Source organism: Erigeron canadensis, chromosome 4 (assembly GCF_010389155.1).
Source record: "Erigeron canadensis isolate Cc75 chromosome 4, C_canadensis_v1, whole genome shotgun sequence".
Taxonomy (NCBI): Eukaryota; Viridiplantae; Streptophyta; class Magnoliopsida; order Asterales; family Asteraceae; genus Erigeron; species Erigeron canadensis.
The window spans coordinates 30737481-30764748 of NC_057764.1; the positions used below are offsets into that span (position 1 = coordinate 30737481).

The 27268-nt window shown below is 31.1% G+C and overlaps 4 protein-coding genes across 4 annotated transcripts; 2 read left to right on the top strand and 2 right to left on the bottom strand.

Moving 5' to 3' along the window:
- Positions 1-632: 632 nt before the first annotated feature.
- On the top strand, positions 633-2311 carry LOC122597917 (dnaJ homolog subfamily B member 6-A). The gene is made up of 5 exons (XM_043770505.1): positions 633-877; positions 1151-1238; positions 1360-1430; positions 1581-1637; positions 1736-2311. The coding sequence occupies exons 1-5, from the start codon at positions 764-766 to the stop codon at positions 1976-1978; spliced, it is 573 nt and encodes a 190-aa protein (XP_043626440.1). The 5' UTR covers positions 633-763; the 3' UTR covers positions 1979-2311.
- A 5819-nt stretch (positions 2312-8130) lies between these two features.
- Positions 8131-8580, top strand: LOC122597383 (pollen-specific leucine-rich repeat extensin-like protein 3). Its single transcript, XM_043769982.1, has one exon. It carries the CDS (start codon positions 8131-8133, stop codon positions 8578-8580), a length of 450 nt encoding a protein of 149 aa, XP_043625917.1.
- Positions 8581-10042: 1462 nt separating this feature from the next.
- Positions 10043-11191, bottom strand: LOC122598385 (probable aquaporin NIP4-2). Its single transcript, XM_043770980.1, has 4 exons — positions 10807-11191; positions 10537-10734; positions 10391-10452; positions 10043-10294 (listed from the first exon to the last, which is right to left on the bottom strand). Exons 1-4 carry the CDS (start codon positions 11152-11154, stop codon positions 10081-10083), a joined length of 822 nt encoding a protein of 273 aa, XP_043626915.1. The 5' UTR covers positions 11155-11191; the 3' UTR covers positions 10043-10080.
- A 6832-nt stretch (positions 11192-18023) lies between these two features.
- On the bottom strand, positions 18024-22408 carry LOC122598222 (auxin efflux carrier component 3-like). The gene is made up of 7 exons (XM_043770825.1): positions 21775-22408; positions 20856-21627; positions 20331-20613; positions 19942-20027; positions 19021-19178; positions 18784-18860; positions 18024-18600 (listed from the first exon to the last, which is right to left on the bottom strand). Exons 1-7 carry the CDS (start codon positions 22177-22179, stop codon positions 18534-18536), a joined length of 1848 nt encoding a protein of 615 aa, XP_043626760.1. The 5' UTR covers positions 22180-22408; the 3' UTR covers positions 18024-18533.
- Between the last annotated feature and the right edge of the window lie 4860 nt (positions 22409-27268).

The following is a 27268-nucleotide window of genomic DNA, read 5'->3' on the forward strand; positions in this document are numbered from 1 at the left end:
CAATAACTTTATTATAAGGGTTGGGTATTGTAAAACAAGTATTAAAATAAAACAAATAAGACAAGATCTTGACCTTTAAATCATGGTTAAATTGATGCATGTAAATTCACGAAGCAATTGATACACGATAATTATTCTGATGCATAGTGAATTTCAATAAAAAAAAAAAAAAACTTTTGTTTTATTTGTTATTTTTACTTATTTCACTTTACCTATAACATGCTTTTCCAACCATCACTTTCTTTAGGTGTCGAGTCCATGTCATATTGGATTGAAATTATTCCCTAGCTAGCCAATAAATTAAAATATCTCACAAACTTGTTCACCGAAGAAAAGAAGAACGTCTCATGAATTCTGGAAACTTCTTCTATTCTACATATCACCATATCCAAAAAAATCCAAAAACCAACGCACAAACACGTGCCCTTCAATACCAAAGTAAAGATATTTCTCCGTCTTCATGAACTTTCTACACATTCCATAACCACATATACACAAAAATATCTAACAGAACGATATATTATTTTCTTTTTGTAAAGGATGTTGATGCGCGATATTTTTATATCGCATAAAGGCATGGGTCCACATCCTCCAACCGCCTTTATAACTTACCGTACATAACTTCCGCATTTTCTCTATACATAAACTTCAACAAATTAATTAACACAACATAATCGGCGGCCACAACACATGTGTTTTCTGTAAAACGTACTACTACATTGTTATATATATATATTTTGTTGAAACCAGTAGTAAAGATATTATGGAAATGGATTCGAGTCAAGGATCTAATAATCTGTCGTACTACAATATCCTCGGCGTGTCTATGGATTCCTCCGACGACCAAATTCGGCGTGCTTACCGTAAACTTGCTATGGTACGTACATAATAATGTTACCTCCTTAATTAATTGCTTGCTTGATTCATAATAATAATTAGTAAATATATGTGTAATTAACAACCTATATATATATATATATTTTGCATTTGGTTTTTACTACAAGTATATATGAGGAAAACTATGATTTTTGATGATTAATTATTTATATCTAAAATGGTAGCTTTACTATTTGATGTTATATTTAAATGTATTGTTAACTATTTTGACGGACGGATTTCTGATTATGAAATTTGGTATGGTTATGTGTAGCAATGGCATCCTGATAAATGGACAAAGAATCCGTCACATTTAGGAAAAGCTAAACATAAATTTCAACAAATTCAAGAAGCTTATTCAGGTAATTTTTCATTAATAAAATTAATTTTTTTTTTTGTTATGATTCTATCGTATGTATATGAATATCTCCTGACATTGATAATTATTGATGTTTTAATCTTAATTTGGGAATAATGAAACAGTGTTATCGGATAAAAAGAAGAGGTCAATATATGATGTTGGATTGTATGATCCTCAAGATGAGGTTGATGAGGTAAGTAATTAATTTCCTCTGTTCGATAATTGTCTTCTATAATATTTATTCTCTGTTCATCACTTGTTGATTACATTATTCTTGATTTCTTCCAATTAAGTTTTTGGTAATTATTACATACGTGTTATAATTATTTTGTTTTTGTAACAGGGCTTTGCTGATTTTCTACAAGAGATGTCATCTTTAATGGAAAATGTAAAGAAAGAGGTAAATAAAAATATTTAGTCCTTATTTCAAGATATTACCTATTGAAGGTACCATATTGGACTAGCTAAAATAATCGAGTCAAAATTTGTGTTTGATAGGAGAAAAAGTATAGCTTTGGGGAGATTCAAGATATGTTTTGGGACATGGCGCGGAGTTTTAATTGTTCCGATACTTTTGGTTTTGATGACAATGTTGGTTCGTATGAAGAGCCACTTTGGTCACAAGGAATGTTTGGTTGGGATGATTATTCTAGAAGTTCAAAGAGAGCTCGAGCCAACACGTGTCCATTGCCGCAGTTTCATGATCCAGGCATGAGCAGGCGAGAGACAAAATGTGTATAGATAATTTGAAAAGTCGTTGCCGTATGAACTTGCGACCTGTAGCTGATGACATTATGACAACTGAAGGAATGTCATGTTGGTTTGCCATTAAGCTTGAAAATTGCTTAATAAACGACATGAAAATTTTGCTTGATGTGGTGATGAGATGACCCAATCACCCAAATGGTGATTGTGAATGGTTATAAACGTGGGTTGTTTGTAATTTGATGGGGGTTAGTTTCTAGCTAAAAATAGAAAGGGTTTTGGTTGCGTAGATTGTAATTTTGATACTTTACCATTTTAGGAAATTTCTTTTTATGGAATAAGATGTATGTGGATTCCGTGTTTCGCATATAGATGTCATGTTCTCATTAATTATGATATCCAGGGCTTTAAGCTGTACAACAATTATTATGTACTAATATGGTAATTTTGGTTTCGGGGTGCTTAGAGGATGGCAAGTGAGAAAAATATTATATAAACGGGCTTGGTTAAGGTGAATACAACGAAAATACTTCATTACTCGAAATGGGTTAATGGGTCTTTATCAGAAATTTGGGGACAATCGTCATTGCCTGCTACTTTCACAATTTCTACATAACAATATCATTTATATTCGGCATGTACATAGGACTTAAGGCCAACGTTAAATGGGGCATTCTATTGACCAGGCCATTTCGGGCTCTACTGGGCTAAAGCCCGTTTAGCAGGGCCAAGACTTTTGAGCCAGGGTTTGAATAAATCTTTGTACTGTTACATGGTTGGGCTGGCCGGCTGGGTAGGCCCAAGTCTGGCTTCTTGGGCCTTCTTTGTTTCTGTTGAATTAGTTTGGACCTAATTACCGATTCTGGTTTGGCATGCTCATTCTTTTTTTTTTCTTCATAAAATTTCTATATAATTATCTTAAAATCAGTACATGTGACAAGTTTTAAACTTATTATAATTACAAGATAAATGACACACCCAAGTTTCAATCAATCTAAAGAGACTTAAATATCGAAAACCAATCGACTTCAGTGAGAAAGTTTCAAGTTAATATACGTGGAAACATTTTTGAATTCCTTTGTACGTATCAAATAGCCATCCACACACATCACTAACGTCAGTCGAAATAGATATACAATAGTCTTAAAGTACCTTTTCTGTAGATAATTCTAACGATAAATTATAATATACACCGACATATTTCTCTTTCGTTGTCCCAAATTTGTTTTAATTTAAAGTTTTCTTCTTCTGGAAAGGCGAATTAATGAATGTTGAAGTGGAGAGACACATGGGACTATGCTAGAGATGACACACGGTATCAAATATTCAGGCTTGCAGCTACAACCTTTGGATATAATTTAAACAAGATATGTCATCCGGTTGTTGTCCAGAAGACATGACGTTTGTGGATGTCTTTCGTTTTAAGAAAAACTATCTAAATTTATTAAGAAAATGGTATTAGGAGAAATGACGAAATATAATACATAAACGACGCTTTTATAAGAATGACAAAATGTGTTGCGATCATAATACAAATAATAATAGAAAAAAGATGACTTTGATATATTAATTTCTTTATACCATTTTCTAACCAAAGTATTACATATTCCCTTAAAAAGTTTGTGTGGAAATAAAAAGGGTTTAATGGATGCCTACAATTTAAAATGAAATCCTTAGTACAAAATGTAAGAGATCAAAGTTTTTGGTGTAAATGTATTTTAAAGAAATAAAATTAAAAAATTTTACAAAGATAATAAATGTATAATGAAAAAAAAGTTAAGCATGTAAAAAATGTATGTTAAAAGTAATAATTAAAAAATAATGGACATGTGGGGCCTACAAAAAAATAAAAGAAAAAAGTTATTATTCTTTGCACAAATCCCAATACTCCCGGGCGTTGGCACGGAAGACATTACGTATGTGGATGTTTTAAAAAAAAAATTACTTAAATTTATTAAAATACTGGTATTAGGCGAAATAACGAAATACGTCTATAAATACTTATATTAATACCGAGACGACGCTCTTAAAAAAATAGCAAAATGTGTTACGAACATAATACAAACAATAATAGAAAAATATGACATTTTTTACATATGAATCCAAAGTTTTGAATTAACCTAACATACTAAAATGTCAGCACAAGGCCCAAAATTAAATATAAATAAGTAGCCCAAAAGTTTGAATATAGAATAGCAAAGCCCATTAACGATAACTATATTAATACCGATAACGACGTTCTTTAAAGATTGGTATAATATTAAAAACAATAATAGAAAAAAATGACAACAAAAATATATTTAATATTATACGATGAGTTTATGTTTTACAAATAATTATGGGTTCATGAGCCGGGAGTTAAAAGACACAAATTTTTTAAGGGGAACATGTAGTTATTATCTGGTGGTTAAAAAAAAAACAAATGGTAAAAATAAATGAAGGTGGCATGCCCATGTGAAAAAAGGAATATTAAAACTTCTGTGTGAAAGTAAAACCTGTACAGTTTAAAATGAAATCCTTACTATATAATTGTAATAGATTAAATCTTTTCGTATAAAATGATTTTAAAAGAAAATAAAAATAAAAAACGTTAAAAAAAGTTAAATAAATTTATAGCGAAAAAAACTTAACCATTTTTTAAAAAAAAAGGTAAAAATTACTTTTGTGTGAAAATAAAACCCATACAGTTTAAATGAAATCTTTAGTGTAAAATTGTAAGAGATCAAAGCTTTTGGTGTAAAATAATTTTAAAAGAAATAAAATAAAATAAAAAGCTTTGAAAAAGTTACATAAATTTGTGGTGATAAAAATTTAACCGTTTTAATAGAAAAAGGTAAAAAATAATAGTATAAAAACCAATGAATAAAGTTACATAAATTTGTGGTGATAAAAATTTACTGTTTTAATAGAAAAAGGTAAAAAATAATAGTATAAAAACCAATGAATAAAGTTACATAAATTTGTGGTGATAAAAATTTACCGTTTTAATAGAAAAAAGTAAAAAATAATAGTATAAAAAATAATGAACATGTAGACCCCACCAAAATAAAATGAGAAAAAAAAACAAAGTTATTATTCTTTGCACGACTTACGAGATTTGTTTTTATTATATATATATATATTTATACTAGGTTTTTGACCCGCGCGATGCGCGAGCTGTATAAAAAACTATATAATACACTTTATATATGAAGAAACGATAGCGAACATAATATTTCATTAGAATTACGTGATGTGAACTATATAAATAGTTTAGTAACATATAAACATATGGTTGAACAGAAATAGATTCAACCGAAAGCTTGACAAAATATGAACTTAAAGAGATAGAAGGACTTAAGCTATTAAGCTATACTTTAAATTATCATTAAGAATTTATATATATGTTTTTCTTCTAGTAATTTTAGTAATTTGTTTTTTATTGCCACTAAATGATCTACATCTAGAACATGTATCATGTAGTCGTCTTGTTACAACAGAACTCAAAGACATACAATTTGATCCTTAATGTAAAGTGACAATTCCATTACATTTCTCTCCAAAAAAGTTAAAAGTTACATGAAAAATTACAATTGGCTGGATATATAATTCAAAGAGGATAATTTGACTATGCCTTATGTGTTGAATGTTCTTCTTAACATCCAAAAAGTAAAACAGTTATATTCATTTGAAGGTGTTGCTGTGATTTTTAGAAATGGATTATCAACACCATGGTAGTTTTAATTTTTGTTTAATCTAATTGACTAATCCAGAAGAGGTAGAATGTGCCGTTCCAAAAGAGAAAGAAAAAGAAAATTAGGATGTAGAATTTGGTTTAAGGGTGGGGTAGGTCTCGGACTCCGGGTGATTTACAATTACTTGAATTTATGACTCAATTTTTTTTTGGGTTTTGTTAGACGAAACCCTAAGGGTTTTTGTTAAAGTGTATTAATTAGTTGTACGTTTACCATAAAACCCATCTTATTTGTACTTACCGGCTATTGACAAAGAAGAACGTATACACCAAGGTAGTTTTTATACTTAAAAGAGGATATTGTTTATTAAAATAAAAGATTTAAATTTGGAATATATATTCAAGGTGTAGTTAATATAATGTTAAGATTTATGAGTTTCGATGTTATCTTTTAACTAATTAAATCTATTTTTTACACTTAATTTGTTTTATTTATTTGTTTTATTTTTGTATTTTCATATAGTTTTGAAAATTTTCATATAATCATCATAAAAAAAAAGGAAAAGAACTTTATGTAATGTTGAATAAAAAAGATAATTAAATATCATTAGGTATAGACGTGATTTTTTAGTTAAAGAGAAGATATCATTTTATTTAATGAGAAGATCTTAGATTTCTACAATATATTTATTTATTTATTAATTAACTAATATATATATATAAGTTCATTTTTTTTTTGAATATATAGTTTATTTTTGAAAAAAATATGGAGTTGACACATAGGATAAAATCCTATGTGGCATTTTTTTAATATAGTTTTAGATTGCAAGAGGGCTTTAAAAAGCTTGGTTAACTACTTTTATATAAGAGTTATAGTTAGATAGATATATAATTAGTATTATTGTTATTAGTATAGGATAGATATATTTACTAATTTACACGATCTAACAAAAGACTAAAACCTATCCTTTATTGGATGACTTTTTCATTATTAAATTTATTTATTTATTATCTCATATTAACTAAATCTCAGCCCTTTATTTTCCTTTCATTTTTCATTGTATGTTCGTTATTACTTCTTCCTTTTCCTTTAATCATCCGTTCAGTTTCTTTTACATGTTCATTAATATACTCAGCTATTTTAATCTTGAATATATTGTTTGTGGAATCAATCAATAAAAATCCAATAATAAAGAGATTATCCATTTATCATTTTGAATGAATTTAGCTACCACCTTCACTAGTATATCTTTGGAAAAGAAATAAAAAATGTATTTTTGAACCTATTTTGCACATCTTTTTTATGTCCATTTTTTAATTTCCAACATAACAAAACAGATGGAAACATAGATTAAACGGTGAAAGTTATGACAACTGAGAATTTTGGACTTATCTTATCTGCTACATGAATTCCAAATATATAAGATCTTACATTGTGCTCATTATTGATCTTTTAAAACAAATCATTTGCTGATTCAACTATGATTAGACATATAGGACATTTCATATGATCATATGTTACTATAAGGCCAACACCCTTTTCTTTCAAGGCCTAACTTTACGTTTGTGCCAACCTTGGGCACATGCCCTTCACTAGGTACACTTTATAATTGTACTTTACATAATTAATTAATTAATAGAAGAATAAATTTGTAAATAATAATCTTAATAAGTAAATAGAGTGTCCACATTAAATATAACAAAAAACCATGATTGATAGTAGAAATTATAGACTTCTTTTTACATGTTTAGGCCCAGAAAGATATGGTATACTCTAATTTTTGAGATAAAAATGTTTCACCTGTAATATGATTTCTTAATCTATACCAGTCTCAGTATGTCTTCTTTTAAGAAGAAATGCAACATCTTATAAACTATATATACTTCTTCTATTTTATTTTAATTGTTCACCTAACTATTTATGTTTGTTTCAAATAAGGGATTTGTTAACTTATACTTTGGTAGTGATATTTTCTAATTTTCACACATATTTTAGTTTTATAAAATATAAATTGTTGTAGATAACTAATTTATGTTGTACTCTCTTTTGTTAACAACTATACCCAAAGACATTGATTAATAGGTATTTAATAAACTCAATTCATTAAAATTGAGACTCCGTATATATGTGTAATTTAGTTTTCAAAAAAAGAAAAACATTCAAAAGAAAAACTATATTACATCCTCCGTCCTCCGTATATGTAAATTTGGACTTTATTATACAAAAGCAACAATAGCAACCTGGCCTTCACTAGGTGCACCCCTTTAAATAGGCCAGCAATATATCATGCTATATGTACATATCATATAGTGTACTCCTTCATGCACCACCACCTCATAAATCCATCTCCTATTTGTACATTTTCTCTTTGAAATACCCCCAAAAAAATCTTTTTTTTTTTTTTACTTTTCATTTAATTTTCGGTACATATAATTTCTCGAATTGTATCCAACTAATTAATCCGCGAGTTCTGAGTCCACCGTCAATCAAATTAGCCTTGATATATTGCCAATAATGGATTCACGGGTTTTTGTCTTGGTCATACTAGCATTATTAACTACAACTCCTATCGAAGGAATGATCAATCGAAAACTCAACGACGCCACCACTACTGTCACCAAAGACGACCAAATAAAATGTGGTGGTTGTCCATGTAACAATCCATGTTACCCTACTACTGCTAGCCCACCGCCACCATCACCACCACCACCGTCGCCACCACCAGCACCCAAATTGCCGACTCCAACCCCCGGACTAAACTGTCCACCCCCACCAACAACCACCACCGGAGGTGGATATGCATTCTCACCTCCGGAATATATCTACACCACTGGTCCACCGGGAAATGTTTATCCTACTAATCCGTATTTCTCCGGTGCCCACCGTAACTTATGGGCTGGGCCACCGCTTCTGATGATATTTGGATTATTAGTTAGTGTTGTATCAATTTTTAGTTTACGTTAATTGTAAGTTTGATAGAGTTAATTAAGATATGTTTTAACTCTAATTAATAATGATCTTGTTATTTTTGTTTATGTGTACTTAATTGAAAATAAGTTAAATGAAGGATACCCAAAATTTAGTGATGCTTTTGTTCATTTTATGTTTCTTTCTTTTCTTCAAAGCAACGTTTATACGTGTGATATCTATGTAGCTGTTACAATTAGCAGCTACAAATATGGTTTTATAACTTTATATAATTATATATATAAACCTATTTACGATTAATTTGTGCTCGCATTGTATGCATGTGAACCCAAAAAATAATTAATGTTGTGTAAGGATTGAAGTTCCTTGGATCGATCAAATGTGAACAAGATCCAAGAAGTACATATGGAGCAATTAATGCCATCATAGAATAGAGATAGATCTCTTTCAAATAAATTAACTACTTTAATTGAAATATATATGCATAAATATATAGTAGCAAATAAGCGCGAATTAGCGACGGATAGTCGTTAGGAACGGATTTGACCGTCAGTGAACACAGAGTTTTCTAGCAGTGAACTGAATATACAGTAAGTGACCAACGTTGGCGTGCTGGTGTTAATTTAGTACTGTAACTTATAAAATTTTACTTTTGTTAGTAAATATTTGAAGGAAAAATGATCCGTACTGAAGACTTTACCTAAGATTAGGTACTGTCACTTTAAAAAAACTTATAAATTAAACCTTTGAATTTGATAAACATACATAGTCCCCCTGAATTTTACATAATCTCTCCCTGAATTTTACATAATCCCCTCCTGCTTTATCTAAGATAGGTACTGCATATTTTAACTAACCTTTCCCCATATTTTAAGGTTAGTTGTAAGAAATTAAATGATTTGGAAATAGTCACATGTACGTACAAATAACCTAGTTAAACTGGGTTATTTTGATTAAATACTCGACCTTCACAAATTAGTAAACCGAACAAGGATATGATGTCGATCTTCCTTTATTTTACTAACGAAAATAAGCAAATATAAAAACCGAACAAGGATGTCACGCCACATACACTGCTCGACGGTAATGATTCTCATAACCATAGAAGACAGAAGTGGGGTTAATATAAGATAAATATGTTTATAACCAAAACTTGGGAGTAAGTTTCAAAAGTAAAATACTAAACTAGTTCACATCATGTTACTCTTCACCCTAGCTAGCTCATATCATATATATCTCTCGTTGATCTATACACATTTATGAGTATGTATATATAATACTTACAAAATAGTCATACAAAAAGAACTAATTCACTCCGCTAGTATCATATCATGTTGTTGAAACTGCCACCTATGTATATGACTTTATCCTACACGGACCCTAAATTAAGCTCCAATGAAATATGTTTGAACCATTTATCGTTATGGGCTCCTAATGATCATCGATCAACCCAACAAAATAATCAAGAGTGCGAGAGCAAATCCAAGATTCGAAATATTTGAATTAGTGACTAGAAATCAAGCACTTAGTACTATGCTAACGTTGTCTTGTAAGACTTCTTAAAAGCATTGATGATTGTGTCAACTCAAGAAGCGGTTTATCGGTGAACCTAATTAAGTTGTAAGCAAAACCTCCTAGAATTGTGCCTACCGTTGGGCCAACCAAGTAAATCCATATTCCTTTGTATTGGTTCATTACTATCGCTGGACCAAGGCTCCTTGCCGGGTTCATTGAAGCCCCTGATACCGGCCTACAAAAATATTTAACTTAAATATTATAGGGGTCACATATGTCTCAAACTATCAAAACAAGTAACATGTTTGTTTTTTAAGGAGAGAATACTTACCCGGCGAGAAGTACATTTATAAGTATGGTCATTCCAATAGCGATTCCAGCCAATTCTCCTGTCTATGAAAACATGAGAACGGTGAATCTAGGTCATAAAACGAAAACATATAAAGTTATATTGAGAAATAAATAAATTTACTAAACTGATCGATTATCTGTGGCAACACCGGATATCACAAACATCAAGAGGAAGGATATTATCATCTCAAGAACAAGCGAACGAACATTTGATCCCTTAGGTACCGTCCCAAAAAAATTATCTTGTTCGACTTCAAATAACATGTATAATGTCACGCTTGCCAGAATTGATCCTAGCAATTGCGCTGCTATGTATAAAGGTACCTATACATATTTTTCATAATTAGTTTGAAAACTTATGAAGTAGTCATTACTCATTAACAATAATCATCATGCCTGTTTATATGGAAATTGTCTAAAAATGGCAAAAGTAATGGTGACAGAAGGATTAAGATGCGCCCCGGATATATGTCCAACGGAGTACACCATGACCATGATAATCAAACCCCAAGCCACACACATTCCAGGAAATGTTATTATCGAACCATATCTTTTGTCCACAACAAATGTACCACAACCTATGAATATTAAAAAATACGTTCCCACGGTTTCTGCAAAGACTTTTTGGGTGAGTACAACCACCTCCGGCGAAGAACAAAGGCCTGAACCTTCATGTCGCCTTGGTGAATATTGACCTTTAGGATTTCTTCCTTCTTCAAGACCTCGGTTTTCTTTAGTTGACATTTATGATTAATGTAATTAGAGGTTTAAATCATGAACATGTTCACAATATGTGAGTGATAAAATTAAAAACAGAACAAAAAATAATTGAAAACATTGATCATGATTGCATAAAAATTTGCTAGAAAAAATGGTGGTTTGGCTAATTTTGAGATTTTTGCGGATAATATATTGGGTTTCCGTATATATATAGTAAGTAAAACCTCGTATACATTTGCAAAAAGTATTTAACAAAGCCCCATTTTATTGCCAACGGGAATTTTGTTATTGCCATTAGATCAAAAAATGTCACCCATTTTGCCAAACATCACATAATTCAAATAAATGAATGATGTAATTGAACAAATGGGACTACACTTTTGGGCAATTGGGGCAAATTATGTTAAATTGCCCCTTTAACTGCGGCATAAGCAAAAGTAATTATGATGACCATAACAAACAGTAAAAGAAAAAGTTATGCCCTCCTTCGAGTAGTGTTAAAGTGTTAAACTAATAATGTTAAACTGTTAATAGTGTTAAACTAGCCGGATACAAGATCTTATATAATACCAAATTGCACGAAAGAATACACGCTTTGCCCATATGCATGTATTCAATGTGCTTATAGAGTTATAGGATTACTCTTGTACATGTTTAAAAATTTAATTGAAAAATGAATCACAAATTGAAACTTCCTCAAAGTAACTCATATTTTTTTGTGTGATTTTTACCAGATATATGATTATAATTAATATTTGTATCAACAAATATAGGAAAGAAATGGAAAAGAACCCTTCATTTCTTACAATATAATTCTCTACATTATGGGTATGTTTGGTAAAAATAGCTGGTAACTATTAGTTGTTGCTGAAGGTTGTTAGCGGGAGCTTTTGAAATATATTTGGGTGTTTGGTTGGGTAGCTGAAGCTTTTGATAAAATGTGTAAAATGACAAAAATGGACAAACATAAAAATTATTTAATATTAAACTTATGTATATATGTATAAATAAATTTAAAAAGACACGTGTCATTTAAATAAACTTATCTATATATAATTAATTAAAATTTTAATTATTCTGAAAAATAGGATAAATTTAGATTTTAAATGACACGTATCACTTAAATAAAGTGTCACATGTCGATAAAGAAAGTCTTGGACTTGTTTTAGTTTATTGATAGATAAGTTATTTATCAATTTCTTTTTTAACATAGTTATTTATCAATTAAATACATTAAAAAAGAATGTATTTCCAATTTATAAGAGTAACCCATTTTAACTTACATATAGAAAACGTACAGTAGACAAACATATAGTGCAGTGTGTTAGACATATTTTATAAGTGATAAGAACATATATAGATATGCATAATTGCAGAGTGTCATAGCCTGTTACCCATGCTTACTCACCAATAATAAAGTAAAGGCTATTTTAGTAAAAATAATGCCAAAAGCTAGGGGCTTTTCATGAAACGCTAGCAAAAGCACCGTTTAGTGTTGGAGCTTTCTACCAAATCCTAACTGTTTCAAGTTCTTTTAACCAAACAAAACTTTTAATCAAATATGAGTTTTTTTATTAAAAACTTAAAGCTTGAAGCTCTTAAACGCTCTAAAAAGCTTCCTCCCAAACATACCGTATATATATTATTATTACTTCATATTATATTATTATGAGTTGGTTCGTAAGCACTCGTATGGTTTGTTTACTTGTCAATTGTCAATGGCATTGAAATGGGCCAACAAGAATAGTACCGCTTTTTCTGTGAAATGGGCCAACAATAGTACATAAGTTTTCTCAGGCCACTTTGATTGGCCCAACACGTATGCAGCACGGATTTTATTACATTTGCTACAAATCTTTTTGATCTGTGTATTTTTAATTAATTAATTTATTTTTAAGTTATATATATGAAAATGAAAATTTGAATAAGTAATAAAATTGTATAGAGCTAATTAAAAATTATGATGTCTATTTTAACTTATGAGATTCAAATATTGATTGATTATTATAAATATAAGTTTAATCCTCGCGAACCCAACGATTCATGTCAATTTTGATATGTCTTTTCTCATATCAGGCAACTATATGTCATTTTCGAATCTTCCCAAACCATATTAGTATACGATTAGTTTCCGGCTTCAAATCGATATCTATGCAAAACATAATCAATTGGGAAAATGATGGATTCTCTCTCTCTCTCTTTCTCTCTACTCTCTGTCTCCAAACGGCTATTTCTCTTGATTTTTAAATCAGAGATGTCAGCATATGGTTTTAAGATCCAGATTGAGTTTTGAGATCGAGAGCTTGAGATCGAGAATATCTTCCACTCCGGTGGATTCAACCCTATTTTTTTCATCCTTGGGCCGGAGGTCCCTTCCACCTCGTGGATCTGGAAGTAGCCTCCCTACCTTTGTGTAGGGGTAAGGTCTGTTTACATCATACCTCCCTCGTAGCCCGACTTGTGTCGGGATTGAGTACCTTGTTGTTGGTGTTGTTGTCATTTCTCCGTGCCATCAAATACTAACTGTTATATTGCGATAACTTGATTACGATATATAATGCGACCGACTTTACATCTTCCAGATGCTAGTTAGTACTATTACAAATTAGATTTATTTCGAAAACAATAAATAAAAAACTAAATTTAAATACCCTGAACACGACATTGTTGAGGCTACCCACCAATTACTATCACCCCGTAGCTACATCTCTTATCTCTTATCTATAATATATTATAAAAGAAATAGCACCTTTTATTTATGAAAATGTTAAAAATATATAATATTTCACTTAGCACCCCTTAAAATATTTCAACATATACCATCCCATAACATTAATGATTAATTTACATTACTAATCCTTTATTCTTTAATATATTTTCATTAACCATTTACATCAATTATCCACATCACTCAACGCCGTCTCCACCACCAACACTCGACCCCCCACTACAACGACATTGTGATGATGTCATTTTCTTTTAAAATAATTTTCCATAATATGTTAACTTAACGTTTTTATAACATCATCCAAAAAAATAAATAAAATAAAACAATTTCAAACTTATTTCAAGATATAATGATTTTAACTTAATTTTAGTATACGGAAAATTTTTGTTTTACTTAATTATTTAGGAGGAATAGAAACTAAAAGTCAAAACTCGTATAAATAATTAAATTTTTCATAGTATCTTTTTTAAATTATATAATTATTTTTTTTTTCGATTTCATTGTAACTTAAGTGAAATGTTAAGTGTTATCCAAAGGGTTGATATTGAAATATAAAACAAATTTGTAGATTAAAATTTTATTATTTTAACATTATTTCAAAGTTAGAAGTATGAAAATTGCATAATCAATTTATCAACGGATTTTTAATATAACAAATGTGATTTATATATTATGACTTTTAAACAAACTGTAATTTTAACACCAAATTCTATTTAGCTACCCGCATAATATGCGGGTTGATTAGCTAGTATATTTTTAAAGTTTCATAGTAAACCTAAATTAAAAAAAAAGGATATATGTATTTTTATATTTAGAAACATATATCTTTATTTTTAATTATTTATTTATTTAAATTCTAATAATATCTACCCTATGATTATTCTTAAACTACACAACTATACAGATCGAGTAGCTCGTTATCAGGCATTTTCACGCCCAAAAGTGTACGGAAACGCCCCCAAAATGGCCCTGAACATCCCCGAGGAAGTGCCCGACCATAAACTTTCCTTGCCCCTTCCATTTGGCAAGGGCATTTCCTTCTAAAAATTCACTTGTCAACTAATTAATTAGTTTGGGAGAAGGGGCATTGCCTCCACTCTTCGTAATCTTAGATACATCCTAATACTAACATATGACTCTCTAATTATTAGCTCTCCATGAGTGTGGAGAGGAAAGGCTCGAATGTTTGAATATGAAAAAAGCACGTCGCGAAAGATACTTGGACATATTGCAGCCATAATTTCCATTTTCAAAAGTAAAGCCTTCATGAGTGAAAATTGATTGATGTGGCTTTCAACCCATCACTCAATCCCCATGCTTCGAAACTTTATAATGATTTTGTGCTTGATTCTTTTCACATCTAACTTTAATGTTTTTCCAATTTTCAGATATACATTAACACTTATTAATTTTCATATAGTATAGTATATCTTTATAAAGAAGTATTTTGAACTACCAAAGATTATAGGTAGCAAGGAAAAAAAGAAAATTTATGCAAAAATGAAGAATGATAGACCAAGTAATATTATCAATACTTTTTTCTTTTGAAAGTACGTAAGTTATATATCATAAATTCGAAACATGTGTTGCATACATTATACTTATTCACATACAAAAACCTTAACCACTTTGAAACAATGTTGGACTACTTTTTTATGTGTATGATTATTTCAGTTTTCATTATTCAAATTATTGTTAGCATTATTACTTGGCATGCCAATTTAAGTATTGTATTTGTTAAGGGAAAAAGCGTTATTGATTATCAGATGAATGATCAGTATATGATCGTCGATCGATACGACGGCCCCAATTGACAATGAACAATGAAATAAAGTGATAAATTTGCTTTTGGTCTCACACTTGCTTACAAAAGTCCACAAAAAAGTACTTTTTGTTGTGCCACAAAAGTAAAGATAATGTGCTTTCAAAGCCAACTCAAATGCTTTGTAGAATTTATTTTTATGAGGGTTGCCACAAGGTATATATTCAATTCTTTAGTTTTGAGCATATGCATGAATATGAATCAAAAGCTACGAAAAAGGTGATTATATCACTTTTTCTAATTATATATATATATATATATATATATATTTTTATTTTATTTTTAAAACGAGTATTTACCTTTCATATTAAAATTTGACTGGATCTGTTTTGGTTCCATTCCATCCAACAAATTTTTGAATGGGGTCCCCACAACAATTGGAGATGGCCAAAGTTAATTTACTTCAAATTTACAGTGGTTGCAATGTAAAATTCTTTTTTGTAACTTTTTTTGATACTCGGTTTTTTTTATACAAATTATAAGACACAACTTCAGCCAATTTATTTTACAAATTACTTATAAAATCTCCAATCATATATAAACTTAAATCAAAGCCCACGACTCTTAATAATTTTGCCAAAAATACACAAAACAATTCTGACTGCTTCATTCCTTTATAGAAAGGAAACATCATACAACATCAATCGGAAGTACAACTTATGACATATATATCAAAACACATGATGAATTCGCACATGGATTGTGAGCTTCAAAATTAACTTATCAATTTTCATGTATGATCTATTCTAGAAACTTGAAAATGTCATATATATATATATATATTAATTTTGGGTTTTGCTAACATGAATGAATTAGTTATACTTTTACCATAAAATTTAATAAGTGAGTTTTTGATATACAATATATAAGTTTTTTTTTATAGATTTCATTAGAATAATCCTAAAAAAAATTTATACTTATTTATATAATTGTTAATCAAGTTCAGTTTGAAATAAACGTTTCTTTTATGTGTTGTAACTTGGACACGGAAATACAATTAAGAAAAAAAAAACCATACCATATTATATTAGGGATAAATGCCCCGAAATGCAGTCAACTAATGCTCAAAAGTTATTGTATACATGAACTTTAGGTCAGCTTTATTGTATTCAAGAAACTTGTTCAATAGTCCTACAGTATGCAAAAGTGACCGGGTCAAAAGTTTGTCGGTCACCACTTTCACATTGACCCGTTGACTGCTTACGTGACATGCACACAATAACTTTTTGGGATTAATTTATGCACATAATTAAAAAAAAACATATTATTTTTTTTCAAACTCGCCGGAAACTGCAAATACTTGCCGGAAAACTTAAAAATCCAATTAAACATTTGTTTCTTCGAATTAGACCACGAAATTCTCACCAAAAGTTAAACCGATTGAGACTCGCCAGAAAATTCACCATCTCGCCGAAAAAAATAAAATCATCATAACTTTGTTGTTTCTTCGAGTTTCGACTTGAAACCAACACTAAACTGCTCAAAATTGACGTCCGCATAAATCGTAACTCAAAACAATCTCGATCAGATCTCAACAACACATCTTCATGGCAGATGGTGTGGACAGTGGGTGAGATGCTTTGTTTGGTGGTGGTGATGGTGTTCCTGGCGGGTTGAGTAAGGCTGCAAGAGGCAGGGAGTGAAGGTGGAGGAGTTGGCCGGTGAAGGAAAGGTAGTGGTGAACTGGTGATGGCCGGAGGTGTTGTTCGATGGGGGTGGTGGTTTGTTCGATGGGGTGATTTTTGGTTGGAGTGGAGGAGCTGTCACAAAGGGAAGTGAAAAAACAAATATATGTATATCAAATTAAAAATAAACAGTTTAATGTGAAGTAACCGGTCTCACATAGCCATAATCCCGTTTTATGTTCACAATAAATATAATTTCAAGTTTCTTGAACACAATAAAGCTGACCTAGAGTTCGTGCACACAATAATTTTTGAGCATTAGTTGACTACATTCCGGGGCACTTATCCCTATTATATTATGCTAGATTTATGCTCACGCAATGCGCCCGGGGGGGGGGGGGTTAGTGATGACGGAGGTGGTGGCGGGGGCGGCAGTGGGGAAGACAGTGGGGACGGTGATGTGGGTGACGATGATGGTGAATGTGAAAGTAATTGATGTTAAATGTGATATTGTAGTTATTTTTAGTGTTGAGGGATCTATACTGTAAATTATTTAATTAAGGAAATTATAACGATATTAGATGGAGATGTTTAAATTAGTGAATAAAGAAAAAAAAATATTTTTGATTTTTCAAAACAGAAAGTTTACAAAATAAAAAGGGGTGATTTGTTTTATTAAATAATAATATAAATATCAATATATCATAGTCAGATGTGGTTTCAGATACAAAACAAGAATCGCTTGTCAATTCCTCGCAAAGAAGACAAGAATATTTCTATAAACATATCATGCTACATTTACTTAATTAATCATAATGACCCTAATCTATACAATTAAACATGCAGATACAACAAACAACATTGTCTATATTATACTAACAAGCCAATATACAACTGAGATAACCTTTTTTTTAGTCCATCAAATTTGTCATCTTTCCTTGTTATCCTCTTAGAAAATCTATTATATCACTTGATTCCTTCTTGGAAATTTAGCACTCTAATTTGTGAGTTGTAGTGTTTGGGGAGCAAGATCCTTATATCAAGGATATGTGCTTCAAATCAAGTCAAAAATTCCATCTTCCAAATGTTTTGGAGTCTTCATAGGACCTCAAACTCATTCAATGAACTTGCGATTATCGATTTTCTTGAACAATGTACTTTTGTCTTGACATTAGATTTTTAAGATTTTTTTTCGCTTCCCCATGCTTTGTTAAATCCTATATATGTCTCACAAGCCAAGAAGAATGTAGTACACTAGAGTTATGGGCAATGCAATCAACATTCCAAATATCACCCTGTAGAAAAAATCCATATCTGTGTATCATGCAACTAGATACAATTTTTTTAAATCTTTCTTGTTTAATTAGGTCAGATATAACACTTTGGTGTCTTCTCATATATCTAAATTACCTATGGCATTTGATTTAAATCAGATGAGAATCATAATAGGTGATTAATGTACGTTAGCTAGTACTTACGCAGTGCTGAGAATTGCTGGATGAACATTGTATTCCTTAGCGAAAACAAATGGTACAATTCCTTGTGGAAGTGCGGCCTATCATAATTCATACACAAGGCAAAGAAAATGTTATACTCGTCTCTTTACGTTATGTATTAATTATTGGTAGTAAAAAAACTAATTAACACACTCTATCAAAAAGTATAAAACATGAATTAATATATGATCGATGATAAGGTGATGATTTGAAGTTTACCTGTACGATGGCGACATGGAGGAGGGTACCACGGAGGCCAACGATAAGGGAAGCAGCCGCCATCACGGCTGGTCCCGTTAAAAATCTAATAGCCATTGAAAAGGCAGCAACGGAATTTCCACACGCTATTATCTTTGGTTGAAGTGCCATAAACAAACCTTCATAGAGTAAACATCAAGACCAAATAAATCATGATTTTAATAATTAAATAGAATACACAAATGTCCCTAATGGGATCCTGTTAATGTCAAGAAACTATAAACCTATATAAGACGTCGAGTTAACCAGATATATTGCTACCATTAAGAGATAACACCCAAAACTTACTATATTTTCTTAATACATTTATATAAAAATGGACATATATATAATAATGTAGAAGAAAAATCGAATAATCCTTCAATGTCATTAACTAATTGATTAGACTGATGTTGAAAGATTGAATTTAAAGACGTACGACCCACTACAGGGACCATGAACATGTCTATTTTTCAATCATTATGGTCCCCAAAACATAACAATAATTTTTTTCCCCTCAAAATAAAATTATTTTCTTTTGAACAATAAACATTTTAATAAGTCAAATACTGCAAGTTAGGGATGTAAATGGGTCGAAACCCGGTCCGAATTAGGTTGACCCGTTACCCATGAGAACATGAAAAACATAACTATGACCCGGTCGTGAAGGGTCCGGTGGTCAAGTGTTTCCTTAACAATTTCTTGGTTTTAGGCATCACACGGCCGGACCAACCTGTGACCCGGGAATGATTAAATACTCATTGAATAAGTTAACTAAAGATTATCGATAAATAGAGCTAACTAAACAACTCACGATGATATGATCTTTATAATTCATTATCAACCGTACGACGCAAAATTCCGAAATAAGAAATGTAGATAATTCAATAAGAAAAAAGTTACCTAAACTAAACATAGCCATTCCAAGACCAGCATCCGAAAGTATAGAAATAGATTTCTCTATTATTTTTGGCATAGCCACATGCCACCTGTCATCATTAAATTCAACTCATAAAATAAAAAACATATATGTATTGTCCTATTAACCAACTAATTTTATTCGTAGTTTTGAGAAAAACTATTATATTTATATTAATAATTAAAAACATTATCTTGCTATTGAAAAGCACATGTCAAAGAATACAATATGTCGGCCGTCTTTCAATAATAACTACAGAAACAGACTTTAAAAATGTTCCTTTATTCACTACTATACTTAAAAGTTAAAAAAATTATAAAATAAAATATTTTATATAAACTAGTCAAAGTGTAGAAAATATATATTTAGGTACCTGAATGAAACAAGTGACCAAATTAGACCAATGAGACTAGAATATGTATTCGGGTTTCGAATAAGTTTCCTCCAAACCATGATTAGTATCAATCGGGTCATAACACTTGCTGGTGGCATTTGTTTTCCGGCATTCCCTCCAAGAACCGTAACCTCTTTTGGACCGAGCTCCGCGGTTGAGCTTGAACCGAGTTTTGTTAGCCCAACCGAACCCTCTTTTTCCCTCTCTTCATCGTCATCTCCACCGCCGAAACTGAATTCATCTCGCTTGAATTCCCGGGGCCCTAATTAAAACATAACAAGATTAATGATGTTAAGTTTTGAAATAAAGGGGAAAAAAAATTGTTTGTCAAATGGTCAAACAACCAAAATGCACGAGTCTAAAAAGCCCGATATTATATACAACTTGAATGAATGTAAAGAAAGTCTAGTAACATATCTTATATTAATCAATACGATTGAAAAATAAGTAGCTAGTGTGACATAGTAAGTGTACTAATTACACATTATGATTTGTGTTTTATACCTTTAGTTTCATGTTGATCGGAAGAGACAACCATTCGGATTTCTTTAGCATCATCGTGATCGGGTTGACCCGATTGTTCCGTACCACCAAAAACATGAAGCCCGCCCACATCAGAAACGGGTGAAGTACTTGAGCTCCACACGAACATATGAAGCTCTTTGTCGTCATTTTTGGCCTTATTTTGTGGCCCATTTTGTTGCATCTGCATTCCTTTTGTGGTCTTTGGAACCATTGAAGTTATCTCCGGATTTGGAGCAGGATAAGATCCAAATTTTGGAGAGTTTAACGGTCCAGGAGCCGTACTCTCTTCGAAATTAGATGGTCGAGGGGTTGGACCCCTCGACGACTGAACAGAGTACATATCAGCTGGACCAAAATTCGATAACCTCCCACCCGGAAACCCCATCATAGAATAAAAATCCGAATGATTAAAATTCGACCCTCTTGGAGTCTGATTTCTAGACGAACTCAAACTATAAATTTCCGCCCCGGTTAAATTCGACGGCCGTGGAGTCATTCCGTTTAGCCCGACCGACCTTCTCGAAACATTCGATTTCCTCACCCTCACATGAAGCTTCCCATCATCCCCAATTTCCGCATCCGTTTCCAAAAAATCATGTCCATCTAATGACACCACATCCGACTCTACTTTAAACGACACAATCGACCCCGCTGTTTCCGGGAATTGTTCCATTATTAGTATTTTCGCCCCACGAAACTCAAACAAAAATAATAGTAATGTGTACCATATGATACATTGAAGCACCACAACCTACAATATAATATAATTACAAACATATATTTAGCATCATATCATATAAATTTTTTATACTAATCACAAAATAATTTGTTACATTAATTTTACCAGAGTAAATCTTTTTTTCTTTTTAAATAAATTAATTTACAACATTTGTCGTACCTGAACCATCAAAGATCCGGAGTATTCCCCGTACATAGCAATAAGTAAAGGAATACCCATAACTAAAGTATTGGGTAGCGTAGAAAGCGAAAAAATGGTAATCATCCATTCAAGACTACCATTTTTCGCGAATTTTGCCCAAAAGCCGAGTACGACTAACATGATTATTTTTTGAAGTGTATCGGCCGCGATGAACCGAAAGTTCATTTCGTAAGGATTGTTTAATGAAATGAAGTGAAACGAGAGTAACGGGACCGCGAAAATAGCGACAAAACGGTTTATACCGGAGCATTGATCGGGTGAAAAGATTTTCCACCACCTTACACTACCGTAAGCAAGAATCATGGCAACGTATAAAGGGACCATGGCTGCCATGACAGTGTAGAAATCATGCCCACTAATCATTGTGGGTTAAGAGTTGTTATATATGGATTGGATGGAACTAGTTATATTAATTGGTGTGGAAATTTAATTTTAAGTGTTTTTATGAATTTGATGAGTGAGTGATTGAACTAGTTAACGGAAAGGTACTGTTTGGCTACAGAAAAGAAAGAAAGAAAAGTATATATTATTGGATATATGGTCTTGAAGTTAGAGATACAAAGATAGAGATAGAAAGATTGAGTGAGTGGTGTGATTGAAAGATAGTGTTATGTGGAGGAAATGAATATATATTTATATAGGTGAAAAATGTGAAAGATAGGATGTGTTGAGTGCACGTGTAGTGTGGGTTGAGACATTAATTGACTTTGTTTGACTACAACTTGGGTCGAGTTGGATCGGGCTAAGTCGGGTTGAATTTAGTATCGATATTGTAGGAAATTAAACAAAACGATTAAAGAAATTATTAAATTGGTTAGTTTAATCAAGCTTTCTTATCGCAGAATGACATCTGCAAGAAAAACCCCTTAAACGTATCAGCCGAAACTCAAATTTACATCTAGCAGGTGAAAGTCTCAAGACACCCAAGTGATCTAGCTAGAATCATCGTATTTCTAAAAATCGACTTCGGTAACTCGAAAATCTATCTGAGTAGAGAAGGCATTATTCATGGGGTTGAATTATTTAATCTAGAGAACTACTTGAAAATAAAGTTTACATAAAATAGAAATTGAAATAAAGATTACATAAAGTAGTAAATTATATTTGTAGCGAAAATAAGCAACATATTAGAATACTTTTTCAAACATACCACAAAAAGTTTTATTCAATATTAACATAGATACCGTCAAACAAGATATTAGAGGCCTAAAATATAAAATCTAAAATTACAAACAATCTATGCACACTAGATTCGTCTAGAGGCTTTAATTATAAAGATTGCAAAATGATCAAAAAGAACTTATGTCCAAATACAGTATTAGAAAAAATTTCATAGAGAGAGCAAAATTAAGAAATTAATAAAAAAATAAATAAATTTAAAAGAGAACAAAATGTTAAGAATATATAGAAAATCTAAGAGGGACATTGGCCCCTTTTCCCCATGTGGTTGCTCATGCCAATTACAGAAATTCGAGTAAGAAACAAATTTTTATCCTTATGTCATTGTTTTGAATTATCTTAATCAAGGTTAGTTTTTCTTAGAATATGTGAAATTCTTACACTAAGCAAATTGACATTGCACTTAAAAAATAAATTTTTTTATGCAGTGATAAAATTCAACATTGATTGACGAATATCTTTGAAGATAGATCCAAATACAAGATAACTTTGTCAAACTTAAAGCTTACAAAATACTCGTTCCATAATTAAACACATCTATCGTACATCGATAGGGCCAGATGTGTTTCTTCTGGTCAAAAAAAGTAATAAAAGTATACGTAAAGAATCAAGAATATATGTTTCCTTTTTACCTTCGTCTTTATTCCGTTTTACTCGTAATACATTACACATGTTCCAATGTATATATATGTAGTCTAAACCTTATTCAACTTTAACTCTTATTTATCTAGTGTTTTGTACTTGAGAACCTTATAAAGGCCGGTATTGGATTTTCGGTTAACTTTGTGTTCCAATTACTCGAGAAATATACAAGTGCCAGGCCGAGGTATATGAATCAACGTTTTTTAAGTTCATAACGACCACAGCTCCATTTCATAAAATTCGGTTTAATGCACACATCTAAGATTGTTCTCTTAAATATATATATATATATATATATATTTAATCTCGTTGGACAACCTAGTCAAAAGCAAATACTAGATTCACAAACAAATTACAAACACAATTTTACAAAATGATATGAGAGCTTAAATGTACCTACTATATGTAAAACATTTTTCTATTTCTTCATTCCCTCTTTTCATTTCATTAATAACACATCATTTGTGAAGATTGTTTGTAAGTTGTTAGTTAATATTTAAATGGTAAGAAAGTCTTTCTATAAGAGTTTGAATTTCCGGAGATTCATGTTCAAGTCTTTAGAAAGCAAGGTTTCCCTCTAATATGTTGTCGTATCTTTGGGTGGAATATGAGTTTTTCTTCTTATTAAGTATTGGGTGAGGAACTATCTAGTATGGACCCGATTAAAATAACATAGTTTAAACGTTTTGTTGTGATATTCGATTTCTACATTAAAAAAAAAAGTAGCATTCCTTTTTGTTAATTGTGATGTAAGTCGTGTAACTAGATAAAGATTAAAGAAGAGTCCCTTTCACATTTATTATCATGCAAGTGAAAAACTAGTGGGAAGACATAAGCCCATAATCGTCATTAAGTGGCACAAATCTATATTAATCAAATTAAAATGTTGCTTTCATTTCTAGTTGTCTTTTGACTGGAGTTGCATGGCAATTGATGTCATAGTGGTCGGAAAAACCCCACAATGTATTTGGTATTGAATAATGATCAATCAATCATAAAGAAAAACTTAATACCAAAATCTGTTTTTTTATTACTAGCTAGAATTTAGAATCTAACGAGTATATATATATATATAATGGTCTCGCAATTTGATAAAACATAACATTTAAGGTTGACCATTTCATTAATAATATTCTTTTGCTAATCAATATGCCACGAGATAGTATGTAACTCCTTTTTGTTTTTTTTCATCACACGATGCTACACACATACCATGCATGCATCATTCTTGCTTAGAATACAAGCACACGCACACTTGACACTCCCCTCTCCGTACAATCCCGATGACCATTGTAGCCGCGCCACCGTGTGACCATCTCGGACCACGACCATCCCCAATGTCGACAAGCCATGCATCGTTGTCACTGAACTACCTAACAATCTAGTGACCAGTAGTCACCATTATGGCTGACGTCCCCTTTCCGTTAATTACTAAGTAGAGAGCACAAGTACATATATATCTCTTCTCGATTATAAAATGCAAATAGCTTTACAAATTTGAAATGAGAACTTTTATCAACATATACACATATGGTTATACGGGTTAACATGAAATCTTTTAGAGGCTGTTTCGTTTTTTGGAATCGGTATTATATATATATTGATGAGTTTGATATTTTTTAGTTCCAAAGCAATGGACCAATTAAATATGGAGTGAATGAAAGACCTCCGTTTTCATTCTCATAAACCAAATATGCCTTTAGGGCTGTTTGGTTCACCGAATTTAAAAAATTTTTGTGGAAATTAAATGAATCGGAATTTTGTTTTTTGTCATGTTAAGTTAGCATGTGAAATTTCGAATTCCTTCCCATCGATCGTATATTTTTGAAAAATATATAAACCAAACAGACCCTAGCAGCTTGTTGTACTATTTGATTTTAGGAGTAAAAATTACTTGCCTTATTCAAGACAATGAGAGTTTTTACTTGATTTTAATAAACGGATATAGGCCTCTTGGTTGGCAAAATTATTAGAATTGACGCAACTGGCTAAAAGTTGGGCAACATGATTTGAACCGTTATCACCGAAATCTTAAACTTAATATGGCAAGTCTTTTGTTGCAAAACTATGTCAAATATATACCAAAGGCCCTTGTAAAACTAAAAAATTAAGATTCTTTCAAAAGTATAAATGAGATACAAAAACTGTAACTGCGCAATGCGGTGGTGTTCGTGACGGTAACGGTACGGCGGGTGGTGACGACTGTTGGTGATAGAGGTGGCGTCGAGTGGTGTAGATAATTGATGCAAAAATAATTTATGTAAAGGGTTAATGGAGATATTTTAAAAGATAAAAAACTGATAATGTAATTCAATCATTAAGAGATATTGGATATTTTCCTACGTAACTTTCAACATGGCTATTCTTTTTATAACATAGTAATTATAAATAAGTTACTAATAATCGTACAAGCTAGTATCATACAACATAATTAACCTTGGTGTTTATTTTTGTCGTTCAAAAAATAAAAATAAAAATAACCTTGATGTTTATTCTCTTATCTTCGAGTTGATAGGACCCAATTGGGGCAGTTTTATTTGGATTATGTAAATAAAATTTAAAAAAGAAATCCAAACTCACTTGATGAGATCATTTTGTCAATCCTTACCCTGTTATAAGTATGTAAATTCAATTGTGCAATAGAAAATAGAAATTGTTAAATGACATCTACAAACTAAAGTCACCATCAACCACCTAACATATTAAGTAGTTTTATTTGGCATTGCATGGTTAACCAAAGTTTTGAAGAGTAGAATAAATTCTAATATAGATAATGATATCTGAAAATTTGACAATTAATGCTAATTATATATTGGATGATGTATAAGATTAAAACAAATAGCTTAATTTAAGCTCTTAAAAAACAACTGTCAAACTAACCTATGACCAAAATTTTCACATATATTCGATCTTTTGAAATATTTATATTTATCGTTAAATGTAACAAAATTTATATTAATCTTGATACGTCTTTGAATGTCCTACTTCATTCATTGGGTCAACTCTACTACAGTAAATTAATTTCAATTACGTAATGCAATTGTTTATGTGTCGTACTCTTTCAATATATCGTTACTCACTTTTTCAAAATTTGGTCTAAATAACCTTCTATTCCAGTATTCCCATCTATATTGATTCTTTTCAAGGCATGCTTCTTTTAAGACCCTAGAGTTGAAATTTTGATACCTTTTAATTGATGAGATTCTTTCAAGCCCGGAACAATAGCAAAAAGTCGATAATCGGATCAACAAACAGTAGTGAATAAATGCAACTAGCTAAGTTCAAAATGTACGTGTATATATGTCTTGATTCGTATGATCATATTGATTTGGAAATACTTTTGGACCAATATTCTTTATGACATTTTATGACTTCCTAACTATTGAATATTGCACTAGAAGAAAAGTAAAGTGGGGATCGAAAGGGAAGGCCCATTTTTTATAAAGTTAAGTGTACTCCTATGGAAGGAAGGAAGCTTTTTTGCTAAGAACATGTTACATGTGCTTTGAGGGCCATTGTTTGGTTTCATTCATTTAGGGATTTTGGGGTTTTCTTAATTGTCGCTGGCACTCATAGTCACATAAAATATAAAATGTAGGGTGAAAACTCAACTATGATTTAACGAGAAGTG